The following is a 15,334-nucleotide window of genomic DNA, read 5'->3' as shown; positions in this document are numbered from 1 at the left end:
TGATGATAGCTATCATGTTTTGGCTTCTTTTAAATGTGCCAGGCATTGAGATAAGCACTGTTTTTCATTTATTCCTCACATCATCCTATCACTAGAGATTACTTTGTTATAACCATGTTACAGACAGGCATAACACTTCTACCTCTCAGCCTCATTCTCTTCCTGTCTTTGAAGAAAGTGATGGGCAGAGGTTGGAAAGTTTAGGTCTGTTTAACTCCACAGTCCTTGCTCTTACTGCGGTCCTTACATGCCGTGGCCTAACTACAAAATAAATTCGTTCTACTTGGTTTCTTTCCTCGTGTGTTTTCTCATAATGAGTTGTCTTCATAGCTTGTTCATTACCCACTTAGACTTGAGCCAGTTTGTAAGACGTGGGTTTGACGGATGTTATAATGGTTCATATCTATGGCAGCAGCAAGTGTTGGAGGGCGTCAAGGACATCAACGAAGGTGCTCTGCTTGCTTCTGAGGGAAAGTGCACCTTAGTTTCCTGAGTGTAAGCAAATATAGGAGAAAGGAAGACCAACCAATAAAGACAGTGAATCCTAATAATCTGCCTGTGTCATCTGGAATGGCTGCCTTACCCAGTGCTGTCATAATGTCAGATCTTTCTGTAACTCCCTGTTGCCTTCATGATAAAACCCTCTGTGGCTCCTTCTCTGGGAACTTTTGCTTGCTTGCCTTGAGTAACAAGAACCGTAATGGAGATAGCTAAAACGGCCAACACTCATGGAGGAGTCCTCACCTCACATGAATGGTGGCAGACACAGCAAACTTCTTATTATTAATATTATTACTTATCCATATCTGCCCAAGTGTCAATGATCCTTTTGATTCTTTATAATATAGTAAAGTAATAAAACAAGCTAACTGTGGCAGTAGTCTTTCATTATTCATAAGAGTTTTCAGGCTCTTGAGATAAAGTATTCACATGTATGATTTAATTCTCAAAAAAGTCCCATGGCTTCTTCACAATGGAGTAAACTGAGTCTCAGAGACATTAAGTAACTTGCCAGTGGTCAACAGTGGGATAAGGGATGGAGGCCTCATGGCAGTCCAGTCTGGAGACTCTGAACCTGCTGTTAAACCAGAAAACTCATAGAACCTTTTAGAAGATTGACTTAGTTTTCTGAATTTAGACGAAGATGTATGACTGACAGAGAGAATACCAATTGTGACCAGAAGAAATGCACTATTTGTTTTATGAAACCTGCTTGATTTGAAAGCTGCCTGTTTTTTCTCTTATTTTTCTTTCCATGGATGTGTGAGGGGTGGGCAGCTGTCCTGTTTGCTGAAGACCTCATATCTGTAACTGGGCTGCTTCACACACGTAGCTTTTGAGCCAGGCCCGTGAAGATATTTGAGCTTACGAGTCGGTTCTCAAAGGTCAAAAGCAGTCACATCCCCCATTCCTTGAGTGCGTCAAGAAATGAAAACCCCTTGGGCGCCTGAGTGGCTCAGTGGGTTAAAGCCTCTGCCTTCAGCTCGGGTCATGATCCCGGGGTCCTGGGATCGAGCCCCACAGCGGGCTCTCTGCTCAGCAGGGAGCCTGCTTCCCTTCCTCTCTCTCTGCCTGCCTCTCTGCCTACTTGTGATCTCTGTCTGTCAAATAAATAAATAAAATTAAAAAAAAAAAAGAAATGAAAATCCCACCACCACATTCCCCTAGGATGTTTTGTTACCCTGCCAACCTTCAGAAGTATTGCTTGCTTTCAATTTTTTTTTTAAAGATTTTATTTATTTATTTGACAGAGAGAGATCATGAGTAGACAGAGAGAGAGTGGAGGAAGCAGGCTCCCCGCCGAGCAGAGAGCCTGATGCGGGGCTCGATCCCAGGACCCTGAGATCATGACCTGAGCCGAAGGCAGCGGCTTAACCCACTGAGCCACCCAGGCGCCCCACTTGCTTTCAATTTTAATCCATTTCTTCCTCCCTCATCCAGTCCCATCAATATCTAGAACGTCTGCTCAGAAATCTGTTGGTTTCCATGAATACAGTTATTAACTACTCCCTTTGCATCTTGTCTTAAACCTCTCCCCCATGTACTCCAGCCTTCCCTTTGACATCTCAGCTGGCTGGCAGGTAGTTAGCTTTTCTGACTGGCAGATTAGTGCCTCTGCCACATGGGAGTGTCATTACACAGTAAAATTAATACCTCTGGCCTGGATTTATTTAGCATCTTCTGACACTCAAAAGATCAAGGGCACACATGCCTTGTTTTCTCTTGGGATGGTTGAGTATTAGATTAAACTGGTAGGAAATATTTTAATGTCCTTGATAAAGACTTTGTATTTAGGTGCACTGTTGTTTTTTTGAAGTTCCTAATGCCTTTATTTTCAGAGTTAGTGTAAGTGAGCTTTTACCGTTTTTGGAAGGTATATGCACTTCCACATTGCTTATTGCTGAAAATAAAAAAAAATAATAATAAATAAATAAATAAATAAATATCCACTACCAACTCTGGGTTTTCTTTTTCAGATGCAAAAGAATTTGTTTTAAAAGCCCAGATCTTAGCTGGTGGAAGAGGAAAAGGTGTCTTCAGTAGCGGTTTGAAAGGAGGCGTTCATTTAACAAAAGAGTAAGTCTGGACGTTTTAATTCTGTGTCTTTGGGCTAGGCAGTTATGAGAGATTTTGCTCATGACTGAAGGAAGCACTGAGAAAGATGGTTGGAATGGGGTTGGGAGCAAGAGGTAGCGAAAAAGGAAATGAATTAAAGGTAAGAGGGCTCTGTGGTGCCCAAGTGTTCTTTATCTCACAAAAGGATTTTTTCTCTACTAATTGGTGAAAACTCAGCACTCCTTCTGTTGTAGACAATCAGTGATTCATCATAAATGTTGAAAACAACAACATAAATGCGGCCTCCATAGTGTCACTTCCCTATTCTAGAACCTGCAGTAGCTCCCCCGTACCAATGGCTTCAGTTGTCCCTCCTCTATGATACTCCAAGCCTTTGGGTATCAGGGCCCAGCACTGCCCACTTTCTCTTTCCTTTTTGTCACTTGTCTTTTCATTATCTACTTTGAATCTCACCTTCTCCCTTGTGTCCCTCAGTGGCCAATACTTCTCACACTGCCCAAGTCAGGTCTTTGTTATTGACCTCATATCTAAATCTGTTATGTATTTCAGCAGTACCTTTCTACTATGAAAGGAACTAATTTTGGGGAGAGAGAATATTAGAGGGAAGCAAAAATCTCCCTTCCCTCTCCTCCCCTTCCTTCCCCTTTCCCTGCTCCCTTTCCCTCTCTCCTTCTTTTCTCCCCTCCCCTTCCCTCCCCTCCCTTCCCTTCCTTTCTTTTCCTCCCTCCCCCCTATATGTATTTTGTTCTCAGTGAGCCTCCGGTACAGGGCTAGGCACCTAGTACATGAGCAGAAAGCCCTATGGACTTGATGAGTGTGGAGCTGGACATGAGGACATGGCATGCAGTCTGCTTTAAAATAATTTTCAGCATAGACATTGATTTTTTTTCCTTTCTCTCTCTCTCTCTCAGCCCTCAAGTTGTGGGACAGCTGGCTAAACAGATGATTGGGTATAATCTAGCAACAAAACAAACTCCAAAAGAAGGTGTGAAAGTTAACAAGGTAATACGAAGGCTGTGGGTCATTTTCTAAGTATGTGTTAGAAAGAAGAAGAGAAAATCTTATTTCAGTTTTGACAACCTGATGAAGCACTACACTTCGGTGATACACCATTTTATTTTTTAAACCTTCTATGATCTGTTTAGGTTGTCGTATGACTTTGAGGAGAAACGTAAGGGTTCTGTAATAGTACGAGTGTTTATTATCATTAGCATTTAGTAAAAGTAGGTGTGGGTGAGTGATGGAATCGACAGCTTTCCCTTCCAGAACGCAGGCCCAGGTTGTTTGAAGCTGAACGGGCTTTGAGTGACAGTTCTTACTCCTCAGTGTGGACATTCTCTGCTCCTCCATAACCCCACCCTCGTCCTGCGAATCAGTTACCTGCTGTGATGGGTTTTCTAAGTGTCGCTTTACCTTACTTTGAGATTAATACCACTGAAATCCACTATTATCACTGCACATATTGGGGGTGAGTGGTCTGCTGGGGTTCCCAAGTGTCTCTAGGGGGCACCTCATGCATATACGCACACACACAGAACATAAAACCCCAAATCAAGTGGCCCGCCTCAGTCATAAAATCGTGGGTGCAGAGCCAAGGCCAGAACCTAACTTTGCTCCTGTCAGTCTATCCGCCTTTTACACCCTCCTGGTACGCAGAGACACCACTGCTGGCTACTTGATTTGCAGGACTCAGTTCAAAAACATTCAGGGGCCTTTGTTCAAATTTCAAGTCTGCTCCAGTAAAACATTACACCAAAAGACCAAGATGGGAACCCTTCTGAGCGTTGGCTCCTGTGTGATGACAAGATCCCACACCCAAGTCCTGGCAGGCACAGATGGTTAGAAGACGCTGTCATAACAGTGAATGGGGACCCAGGCTTTTGGGGAGTCTCTCTCTGCTTTGTGGACACAGCATCACTGATGGTGGTCTCCACCATCAGGTGCCTGCTCGGGGAACCTGAGGCAGTGTATTCTGTTATCAATTTCTCGGAGTGAGAAGGGTAGAAAATGTTTGAGATGACCAAAAAAACCAAAAAATTGCCAGTTGGTTCTTAGTGTACCATGGCGGGGGCTCTCTTGGGTCTCTGTTGGTCTGAAAGAGGGAGATGGAAATCCTGGTGGTCATTAGCTCCTTCATTCTGAGAACATAAAGCTTTTATAAATGTGAAGACAGCATACCAAGGAAACTGGTTGTGGTGATTTCCCTTTCCCACTCCTTCTCAGATGTAAGAACTGTTTGAAAACTCAAAGTGTTTTGTTTGGCCCAACACAGTGCTTTTATTTGCCTTTTAAATCTGGTTATGAGTCTTTACCTGTGTTAACTTCTTCAAAATTTGTCCACAGAGGACATGATTAGTGGTTTTGTTTGTAGGAATTCATTGTTTTATATGGCTATATGAGTTTCTAGATTAGAGTTTGTGGTACTTTTTAAAAACATATAAAAATACCTAAAGCAGATTCATGCTGTATGGTAATGAACAAAATTAGTTTGTAGATAGTTTCTGAAAGGCTGGCGATAAGTGTATGCTTGTACATTGAGTCATTGCTAGGAAACGGCTATAATGTGTTGTTTTCTTAAGTAGTGTATTGTTTTTGTCCTCTGATTGTAAAAGTAATTCAAACATGTAAAAAAAATTCCAATCTTACAGAAATATAAAAATTTGAAAGCAGAAATTCTTTGGCTTCTCACCCCCCTGAAATAATGGCATATATCGTGTCTGTCCTTATTCTGTGTGCAGTTTATGTTACCACATTCCTATAAAAATAACATTGTGTACAACTTCAAGGAACTTGGATTTTTTTTTCACTTATGAAATCTTGGACAGTAGATAGAAGTCCCCCCATTATAGAAACTTTAGATTTCTAAGATTGTTTGAGAAATTGTATAAACACATACATACATCGTACACTTTGGATATTTTTTTCTGAGTCTGTGCCAATGCACTTCTCTTATGTTCCCTTGGGTTATAATATGGGAGGTGAGACTGTTCTACTCCCCACATCCTTCATGATTCAGTACCAGCGAAGGTTACTACTCTACAGTGAGAGAAGTGGGAAAATCGATATATTTTTAAACTTTTCTAATCACAGTTCTGTTACAAATAATTTTTGTGCTAATACTCATCCACAGATCACAGTTTCAATAGCATGATACGAAAAACAAAAACCAACCAACCCATTTCAGTGGTCCAGTAGTTCCCCAAAGCATCCCATCCTGGAGGACTCCACAAAAAGGTTGTGTTGATGATGTTTGTGTCAGTCACAGATGAAGTCACATTTCAGAAATACATCAGCTCAGGTCCTTGTGGGATGAGTGTTCATGGAATCCATTTAGATTCTCTCTGCAACAATGCCTAATATATTCTGACTTCCTGGGCCATATGGAGGGCATGGTAATGTCAAAAAACTGATCTCAAAATAATGTATCTTGAATTATCCACTGATAATCATCATTTTCCCGGGACTGTTTTCTTAAAGAGTCATACATTATTTCTACCAAGCAGGAGACTTTGGAGACAGCAGCTGGTCTTTACAAATAGAAATTTGATGGAATGCAGAGCACATCTGTCAACATTTTAGAAGATTAAGAATAGGACTCTTGAATGACATCCTAAAAAGTTACAGTGTTGTGTTGCTTCTCAGAATAACTACTGAAAATCATTAAATTTCCTTCTCTAGACTAACTCTTATTAGAAAGTGAACAGAAAACAGCATGCTTCTGTGAAAATCCCAACACCGTGTGCCAAGAAGTATTTCTTACATAGTCATGAGTTACCATTTATGATAAAAGAATCAATATGAAGCCTCCTATATTTTATTTTTAACTGGTGATGTGTTTGAAAAGAAGTTCTGTATTCATTACTTCATAGCTTTTTAGACCATCATATATTTATCCCATTACATGTGTCTTAAAAATTAGTGGTTTGATGGCATCTGGGTAGTTAAAATGTATGCTGTTTAATTGTGACTTTCACAATCTGTGAAATCTTTTACTGAACTACTTTCAGGAAAGCAATGAAAGTGCTTTTATTATTTTCCAAAAAGCAATGAAAGTGCTTTTATTATTTTCACTACTAGTAGTGATTAGTTATGAATATTCTTTTTTTTTTTTTTTTTTTTTAATGATCAAAGACGTCTTTTACCAGGTTTTTTTTGGAGTGTCAGCTGGTACAGCCTCTCTCTCTCTCTCTAGGGCAGTTTAGTAGTACTTACCAAAATTGCAAATATGAAGAGTCTTCTGGATATCTTATCTACAGGGATACTAGAACACATAAGCAAAGGTATATATATAAAAATAAACACTGAAGTAGGGTTTTAGAGATATGAATTCCACATAAGTGACTGTCAATTGGGACATAATGAAATAAATATTGACATATAAGTACCATCTAGTCACAAAGAAGACAGAGGACCTTGGAGAGATCTCCAAGTTGTAGTACTAAGATTAAGACCAAGAGAGGGGCACCTGGGTGGCTCAGTGGGTTAAGCCTCTGCCTTCAGCTCAGGTCATGGTATCAGGGTCCTGGGATCGAGCCCTGCATTGGGCTCTCTGCTCATCGGGGAGCCTGCTTCCCCCTCTCTCTCTGTCTGCCTCTCTGCCTACTTGTGATCTCTCTCTATGTGTCAAATAAATGAAATCTTAAAAAAAAAAAAAGAACAAGAGAAAAGAGACATTCATGTATGTATAATATACTTCCATGTATAGGATGTCACCACTACTGTAATGCTTGTAGATGCATGGGAAAGAGATACAAAGTTAACAGTGGTTTTTCCTGGTAGGCCTGCCGCACAGTTGCTGAGGCTGTGCTGAGCAAAAGGACAGTGGGCTGAGACAGTGAGCACAGAATGCAATCCTTCCATCCCCTTGCCTCTTGCCCAGACATGGTCCTGGCATGCACAGGATCACGGCCTTCCGGAGAAAGTTGCTACTTTTTCTGATGATCACATAGGTTCCATATAGGCTCCTGATCACCCTCTCTCCTGATGCCCAGGGGCTGTGTATGTGCAGCATGGGGGTGCTGTCACTGTCTTGTGTATATACTTTTGGTACCTTCTGCATTATTTTTGAATAAGCAAATAATATATTTGTAATTTTAAAGAAAGTAGAAATTGAATTAAAAATACAGTGATCCACGAGACAGAGGTATACAAACATAGGAAGCATCAGACGTACTGCGGAAAGTTGGCATCAAACTTGGTTTTCCACCAGTGCGATCTGAGAAAAATCAGCATAGTAAAAATCATGTACGTACAGTTAATGTCTCAAATTAAAATAACAACTTCTTCCCCGGAGTTTTTCTCAAGTGTCAGGGTTTCTCAAGGAAGAAAAAGAGAAGATTAGAGTAGGAAGGTTCCTTGAGGCAAACCAAATACCTGTCACTTGAGCAAGTTAGCAGGATCAATTAAGGAGGTGCAGATGTGCATTCTGTACCATGAGGGCAGAACTCTCACATCTCTGGACGCCAGCTCACTGGGTTTAAAGAGCCTGAAAATGAAGCTCTTTGATTTGTATAGCAAGTTTATATAGATTTCCAGGTGGAACTCAGCTCAATGCTGAATTAATTTTACTTTCTCACTAATATGGCAGGTGATGGTTGCTGAAGCCTTGGACATTTCCAGAGAAACCTACCTGGCCATTCTGATGGACCGATCCTGCAATGGCCCAGTCATGGTGGGCAGCCCTCAGGGGGGCGTTGACATTGAAGAGGTAGCAGCTTCTAATCCAGAACTTATTTTTAAGGTATGTTAAGATTCCTGGCTATGCTGTGTTCATTGATTATTGTTGTACAAGCTGTTAAAGATTTAATGTGCATTCTGAGGCTGGTAATAGTACATTCGCTTCTGGGATTTACGGCATGAAGACTTGAATCCTTTTTTCTTAACTGAGTGCTTATTGAAGTTGGGTAGAATGAAGGTGGTCCCTATCCAAGGTCTTCTTTGCTTTTTCCTTCTCTTCCTTTATTCATCCTTCCTGCTTTTTCTTCCTTCCTCATTTTTTCTATTCACACAGCCCCAAGAATTAACCAATGGGGGAGGACTGTGAGTTTTCCATTTTTCTGGGTTAACTCTACCCCCCTTCATAGTATGCAGGATCCAGAAATTCTCTCCTAGGAGACTGAATGTGAGCTCGAGACTGCTTCCATGTCTCCCAGTACTGCTGATATAAAACGGAGTCCTTCAAAAGTCCAGATTCTATCAGTTTGTTTCAATCCTTTCAGTTTGTTTCAATCCTTTAAATCTTGCCCTTAGTTTCTAGCCACAGATCTGGCTGAGGTCAAATCCTAACCAGCCTGCAAGTGTCTCAGTGTTTCTATGCCTCACTTTCTGAATCACTAAAGTGGAAGTGGGGGTAATTTCCACCCCACAGAATTGTGAGGAAGAATGAGGTTAATGTGTAAAAAGTGCTTCTCAACCTACCTCATTTGTAAGAGGAAGCATCTATGGTCTTGAGAACTGTAATTCTGTTTTTTTTAACTCTGAGTTCTTAATATCAAAAAAAATCATGTTAGAAATTTTTACCAGAAAAAAAAGAAAAATAAATTTTTAGCAGAAGGATTCATTATTTCTTTTAGAAAATGATTTCATTTCCTTTCAAAAAGTGAGAATTTTATTTCCTGAACCTCTTTGTTTAGATCAGGTACTGATATTCTGGTGACTGGTGTTAGAATGTTTTTCCACCAATATCACATCTTTAGCTTAACTGCCTTGGAAGTTCAGTTGAGACTTTACATGTTGGCTTACCAATAATGCCTAGCCATTTTCAAAATTAATGTGATTTAAACAAGCCAATCCATTTGTGAAGAGAATACAAGAGATAATGTATATGAAGAGCACTTTGTATCTTGGAGAGAATGGCGCTTTGTAGAGCTAAGGTATTAATAATTATCATCATCAATAGACTGTTTAAATCATATGATAATATTTAACCTATGTATGACGGGCTCTAAACTTAACAGCAATGTTAGGCAGGAAAACCTTACTTTGGAAGCTTTCCAAAAAATGTCATAAAAATTAACTGACTAAATATTCGTCAGTGCCATCTGTATAGTAATTAAAAGTGAAAACTGGCATCCGATTGTCTTGTCAGCATGCCACCCTGAAGAATTATATAGTTTTTGGAAAGGCTGTTTTTTAGATGGTCTGCTAATTAAAACATACCCTATAGGCAGCTGCAGTAGCCCTGCTCAGAGATCTTTGGAAAGGTGCCACACTTTAATTACTCATTTTGCAAATAAATACTAAGCATTTTCTTTCAAGGTTGTGAGTCTTTTCATTTGCCCGTCTGAATTTTCCTTCTTTGATTCATTTTTACTAGGAGCAAGTTGACATTATGGAAGGGGTAAAGGACAGCCAAGCTCAGCGGATGGCAGAAAATCTAGGCTTCCTTGGGCCTTTGAAAAACCAGGTACCTTAGTATGTGGAGGCCACTGTGAATGACTTGTTTCAGAAAGCATTTACTACCTTGCTTCCTTTCCTCTGATATCTGTGACTCCCAGGACACAGGATGATTTATTGTTTGACAGCTGTGCCCCCGTTGTTTATGATGAAGAACACTATTTCCCTTATTTGCCAGAATAGGATGCTACTGAGATGTGTTCCTATGTATGTGGGTATGTGGGCACGGGTGAGTGTTGCACGCAGACACCTGCATTTTGCTGTGTGTGTTAGTCTCAAACACTAATGTGGGGTTAGTGCAGCCCAGGAATTAGACCAGGCCATGGAGGCTTAGACGCACAGGCTGTCGAGTCAGGCAGACCTGAGTTTGAATCGAGCACTGCCTCCCAGCATGTGTGACTCTGCCTATCTAAACATTAGTGTTATCATCTGTGAAACAGGGCATATTGTCAGGATTGAGCACACTGATGTGGGGAAGTGCTTATTCAGTACTCCAGAAAGGTCAGCTGCTGTTGTTACTAATAATACACATTACTTAACTAATTGCTATTCTTTCATAGCTAATGGGATTTGAGATGAATATTAATGGTCTGAAAGTGATATTTCACTGAAAACAGCTTAAATTATGCCAATTTAATAATTATACCCGTTGGTTTCAAAGACAGAAAAATTGTCCTCAGAGCTGTTGAGTGAGAGAATTTTTCTTGAGCATCACAGTCCTGAATTGCCCTTGGTCCAGCCCACGGAGCCTGATTGTATGTTTACATAAGCAAGCTTCTTTGTCTCACAATTAAATCAGAACTTACTGGCTGTTTTTATTTATTTTTTTATTTTTTATTTTTTGTAACAAGTAAGACGTGCTTTTATTATCGTGCATATTTACAAACTTGCTGGTTTGAATAACTGACATTGGTCCTCCCATCATCATATGAATGATGTCATTTTTCTGAATAGAGCTGAGTATTTTTCAAATCTGTTTATATTTATCTCTCACCCCTGCACTTGACATTTTTTTTTTTAATTTCTTTTCAGTGTAACAGAATTCATTGTTTATGCAACACACCCAGTGCTCCATGCAGTACATGCCCCCGACAATACCCACCACCAGGCTCCCCCAACCTCCCACCGCCCGCCCCTTCAAAACCCTCAGGTTGTTTTTCAGAGTCCAATAGTCTCTCATGGTTCATCTCCCCCTCCAATTTCCCTCAACTCCCTTCTCCTCTCCATCTCCCCATTTCCTCCATGTTATTTGTTATGCTCCACAAATAAGTGAAACCATATGATACTTGACTCTCTCTGCTTGACTTATTTCACTCAGCATAATCTCTTCCAGTCCCGTCCATGTTGCTACAAAAGTTGGGTATTCATCCTTTCTGATGGAGGCATAATACCTCCATAGTATATATGGGCCACATCTTCCTTATCCATTCGTCTGTTGAAGGGTATCTTGGTTCTTTCCACAGTTTGACGACCGTGGCCATTGCTGCAATAAACATTGGGGTACAGATGGCCCTTCTTTTCACTACATCTGTATCTCTGGGGTAAATACCCAGTAGTGCAATTGCAGGGTCATAGGGAAGCTCTATTTTTAATTTCTTGAGGAATCTCCACACTATTCTCCAAAGTGACTGCACCAACTTGCATTCCCACCAACAGTGTAAGAGGGTTCCCCTTTCTCCACATCCTCTCCAACACACGTTGTTTCCTGTCTTGCTAATTTTGGCCATTCTAACTGGTGTCAGGTGGTATCTCAATGTGGTTTTAATTTGAATCTCCCTGATGGCTAGTGATGATGAACATTTTTTCATGTGTCTGATAGCCATTTGTATGTCTTCATTGGAGAAGTGTCTGTTCATGTCTTCTGCCCGTTTTTTGATATTATTATCTGTTTTGTGTGTGTTGAGTTTGAGGAGTTCTTTATAGATCCTGGATATCAGCCTTTAGTCTGTACTGTCATTTGCAAATATCTTCTCCCATTCTGTGGGTTGCCTCTTTGTTTTGTTGACTGTTTCCTTTGCTGTGCAGAAGCTTTTGATCTTGATGAGGTCCCAAAAGTTCATTTTCGCTTTTGTTTCCTTTGCCTTTGGAGACATATCTTGAAAGAAGTTGCTGTGGCTGATATCGAAGAGGTTACTGCCTATGTTCTCCTCTAGGATTCTGATGGATTCCTGTCTCATGTTGAGGTCTTTTATCCATTTCGCGTTTATCTTTGTGTATGGTGTAAGAGAATGGTCGAGTTTCATTCTTCTACATATAGCTGTCCAATTTTCCCAGCACCATTTATTGAAGAGACTGTCTTTTTCCACTGTATACTGGCTGTTTTTAACTCCTACATGACTAAGAGAAACCACCTTAGTAACCCTAGGTCCTGTGTGTATGTATATGTGAGAGAGAGTGTGTGTGTGTCAGAGTGTGTATGTGTGAGTGTGTATATGTTTCCCTGACGTTCCAGATGGTTACAGAGCATTTTCTTTAATTTATTTGGGCAACATTCCTCTAAAAGAACAGATTTCATGGGCGTTGGGTGGCTCAGTCATTAAGCATCTGCCTTCGACTCAGGTTATGATCCCAGGGTCCTGTGATGGAGCCTGCATGGGATCCTGGTTCAGCAGAAAGCCTGCTTCTCCCTCTCCCCCTCCCCTCACTTGTGTTTCCTCTCTTACTATGTCTCTCTCTGTCAAATAAATAAATAAAATCTTAAAAAAATAAAAAGAACAGATTTCACACTCTTTTCTTTCTGTCTTTACTTTTTCTTTTGATTATTATATCTCTCAAAACTTAAGGGTGGCAATAAGACAAGTCATACAAGGGTAAAGCAGAGACTTTCACAAATATGTGTGTTTAAATTAGGATAGCACTTACTTGAACCTGGGAGGAAAGACTCCCTTGGAAAGCAAAAAGTTCAAGATGGTAGAAGGGTCAGGAACATCTGGAACCAAAACTTAGTAGGAGAGAGCCAACACTCGGTGGACAGGTAGAGGAACTAACTGTCATTCCCAGAATGTCAAGGAGATGCCAAGTTAGTGACCTGCCAAAAGGATGTTATGGTAGATTGTTGAGGAAGGGCTGCAGGGTTGTATTCACCCCCTGAGAATGAGGTCACTAACTAGCTCAGGCACTCACTGGACATTTATTGTGGGGTGTCTTGTGTAGGGGTGGTGGTCCCCAAGACCATTCTGTCATATGGTCACCATGTTCTAGCCACGTCGCCCTGCAGTCAGCTCCAGAATGTGCCTCATCGCCCCACTCCCCTCCTCCATATGCCTCTGCACATCTCTGTTTCTCTGCTTATTTGCATTCATCTTTGCAGATCCTTACCTACACCACAGAAGGGATTTTGTCAGCCTTGCTCGCTGTTGCGTTGGCAGCAAAGTGCTTGGCAGATGCATTAGGTGCCCTAGAAACATTTGTCATATGCATGAATAAGTGCAACAGCACATCCTGGATGTCCGCCTTGCACAGTCTCCTAGGGAGCTGATGGGGGGCTTTAAGGGCAGGACAAAAAGTCTGCAGTGGGTGAATCTGCCGACACCATGGCTTGACAGCCCCGGAGGTGAACACAACAGAGAATTCTAGAGAAGTCACTAACGGTATTAGGTATGCCCGAAGATACTTTCTTCCCTCTGCTGTATTGTAAGAGAATTTTAAGAGTCATAGCTCTTAAATGCTTGAATCATGTTTCCTCAGTAGCCCAAACACGCTAGGTTTTAAATGAATTACCTGTGGAAGGACGATGAACATGCAAGTTCTCAGGGCTCATTAGGAACTATAATGTCATTGTATTTTTAACTGAATGCATCGAGGAAAGACATTTTTAAATTCATTTCTTATTTTATCCCCCCCTGGTTTGTCACCCACTACATGAAAGGCTTTAAATCTTCATTTGCTCAGCAGAGTTGGAGCAAGCGCTGCCTGGGTGCTGCTGACTCTGCTGGACCCTGGGAAACAGAGATGATGAGAAATAGCCATTGTTCTCCAGAGGCTCACAGAACAGCGGTCAGCTGCTGGCAGCAATTACAGGGAGAGGGAGTATGAAGGACAGCAAGGATGATCTGTTGTAGGTGTGTTGGAATTTGTTCACCTGGGGACAGCTGATTATATTTGCACAGTAGAAAGGAGAATATATGTGTGCTGGAGTGATACATTGGGAACCTCTGCTTTGGGAAGCATTCTCAAGCCACAGGGGTCAGCGACATGTTCCAGAAAGCCAGTGTCCAGTAAGCAAAGGAAGCTCCCCAGAAGAGAAGACATTTAAATGAGCAACAATTACTGATCCTTTGATCAAGAAATGGTATCTTTGAGCCCCCTCAGATTCAGTGTAACCTTGAAAGTCACTTAATTCTCATTGAGGACATGGTTTAGGCATCTGGAGGCAGAGCTCTTATGGATGAACAACTTATAACATGATCATTTTGTAAAGTTATTAATATTTTTCCTGTAACTCATGCCTGTTGTCTGTGAACACGAGATTTTCACATTAGACTTAATAACAACAATAAAAAATACCACCTTGCACAAAAACTACCAAGTATGTGTTCCTGACAAATTCATTTCAGCAAGAATTGGTTGAAAAGACTAAAGCCACAGGGAAGCTGAAAATGACTAAAAAATCACAGATTTCTCAAGTGTGTCTTAGTTGTACTCTATATTATTAATTTCTGAAAACACAGACACCATGAATTGCCAATATGCATCTTTATTTAGTATTTAAGCTGATGAAAAGATTTGATGGGTGCTCTTAATAAATAATTCACTAGTGCGTCTGAGAACGGTTTGTCCCCCCGGCTGGCTTTAAAAACTGTGTGTGAGTGTTGATGATATTAGTTCCTGGAATAAAACGAAAATATTTCTAAAATTTTTAACCTGCTAAAATGTTTTTGAAGGTACTTGTAAATTTGTCAGGGTTTTGTGCATATGGTTCAAAGGATAGTTGATTTTAGGCATCTTAATTTTTTTAATTGCTTAACAAACAACCTTAAAATAACATTAATTGGTGGCAAAAGAAAAGAAAACAAATTTTCTGTATAGTGTGGTTTTGAACTGAGGAAGTAGGTGGCAGTAGGAAGCTGGCTGACTATAACGTAAACAGCAGAATGTTTTCTTTGACTTGTGTTTAATTTATTTTTAAAATTTGAACATGTTTAGAAAGCTGGGGAGCTAACCTCAGCTTGCCCCAGGGCCTGCCATTTTCTATTATTACACCTGCTCAGGCCTTTATAGCCATTTACTGGATGGCCTCTGGAATAAGGCACATTCAGTCTCCAAGATGGGCTGGTTCTCCCTTTTAGATGGTACAACACAGATTTTATAACACATTTCCCTTAGAGATCTTACAACACAAATCTAATCATGCTTCAGTCCT

At 40.6% G+C, this 15,334-nt stretch overlaps 1 protein-coding gene across 1 annotated transcript in view; it reads left to right on the top strand.

Annotated features, from left to right (window-relative positions):
• The window catches only part of SUCLG2 (succinate-CoA ligase GDP-forming subunit beta), a 278,381-nt gene that overhangs the window by 139,549 nt on the left and 123,498 nt on the right, over nt 1-15,334 (top strand). The window contains exons 3-6 of the mRNA XM_045990720.1: nt 2,478-2,577; nt 3,489-3,579; nt 8,165-8,317; nt 9,893-9,982. Coding sequence (XP_045846676.1) covers nt 2,478-2,577; nt 3,489-3,579; nt 8,165-8,317; nt 9,893-9,982 — 434 coding nt within the window. The remainder of the gene's footprint in view (nt 1-2,477; nt 2,578-3,488; nt 3,580-8,164; nt 8,318-9,892; nt 9,983-15,334) is intronic.

Source organism: Meles meles, chromosome 20 (assembly GCF_922984935.1).
Source record: "Meles meles chromosome 20, mMelMel3.1 paternal haplotype, whole genome shotgun sequence".
NCBI lineage: Eukaryota > Metazoa > Chordata > Mammalia > Carnivora > Mustelidae > Meles > Meles meles.
The sequence above is the reverse complement of the archived record's forward strand: the minus strand, read 5'-3'. Positions and strand labels throughout refer to the sequence as shown.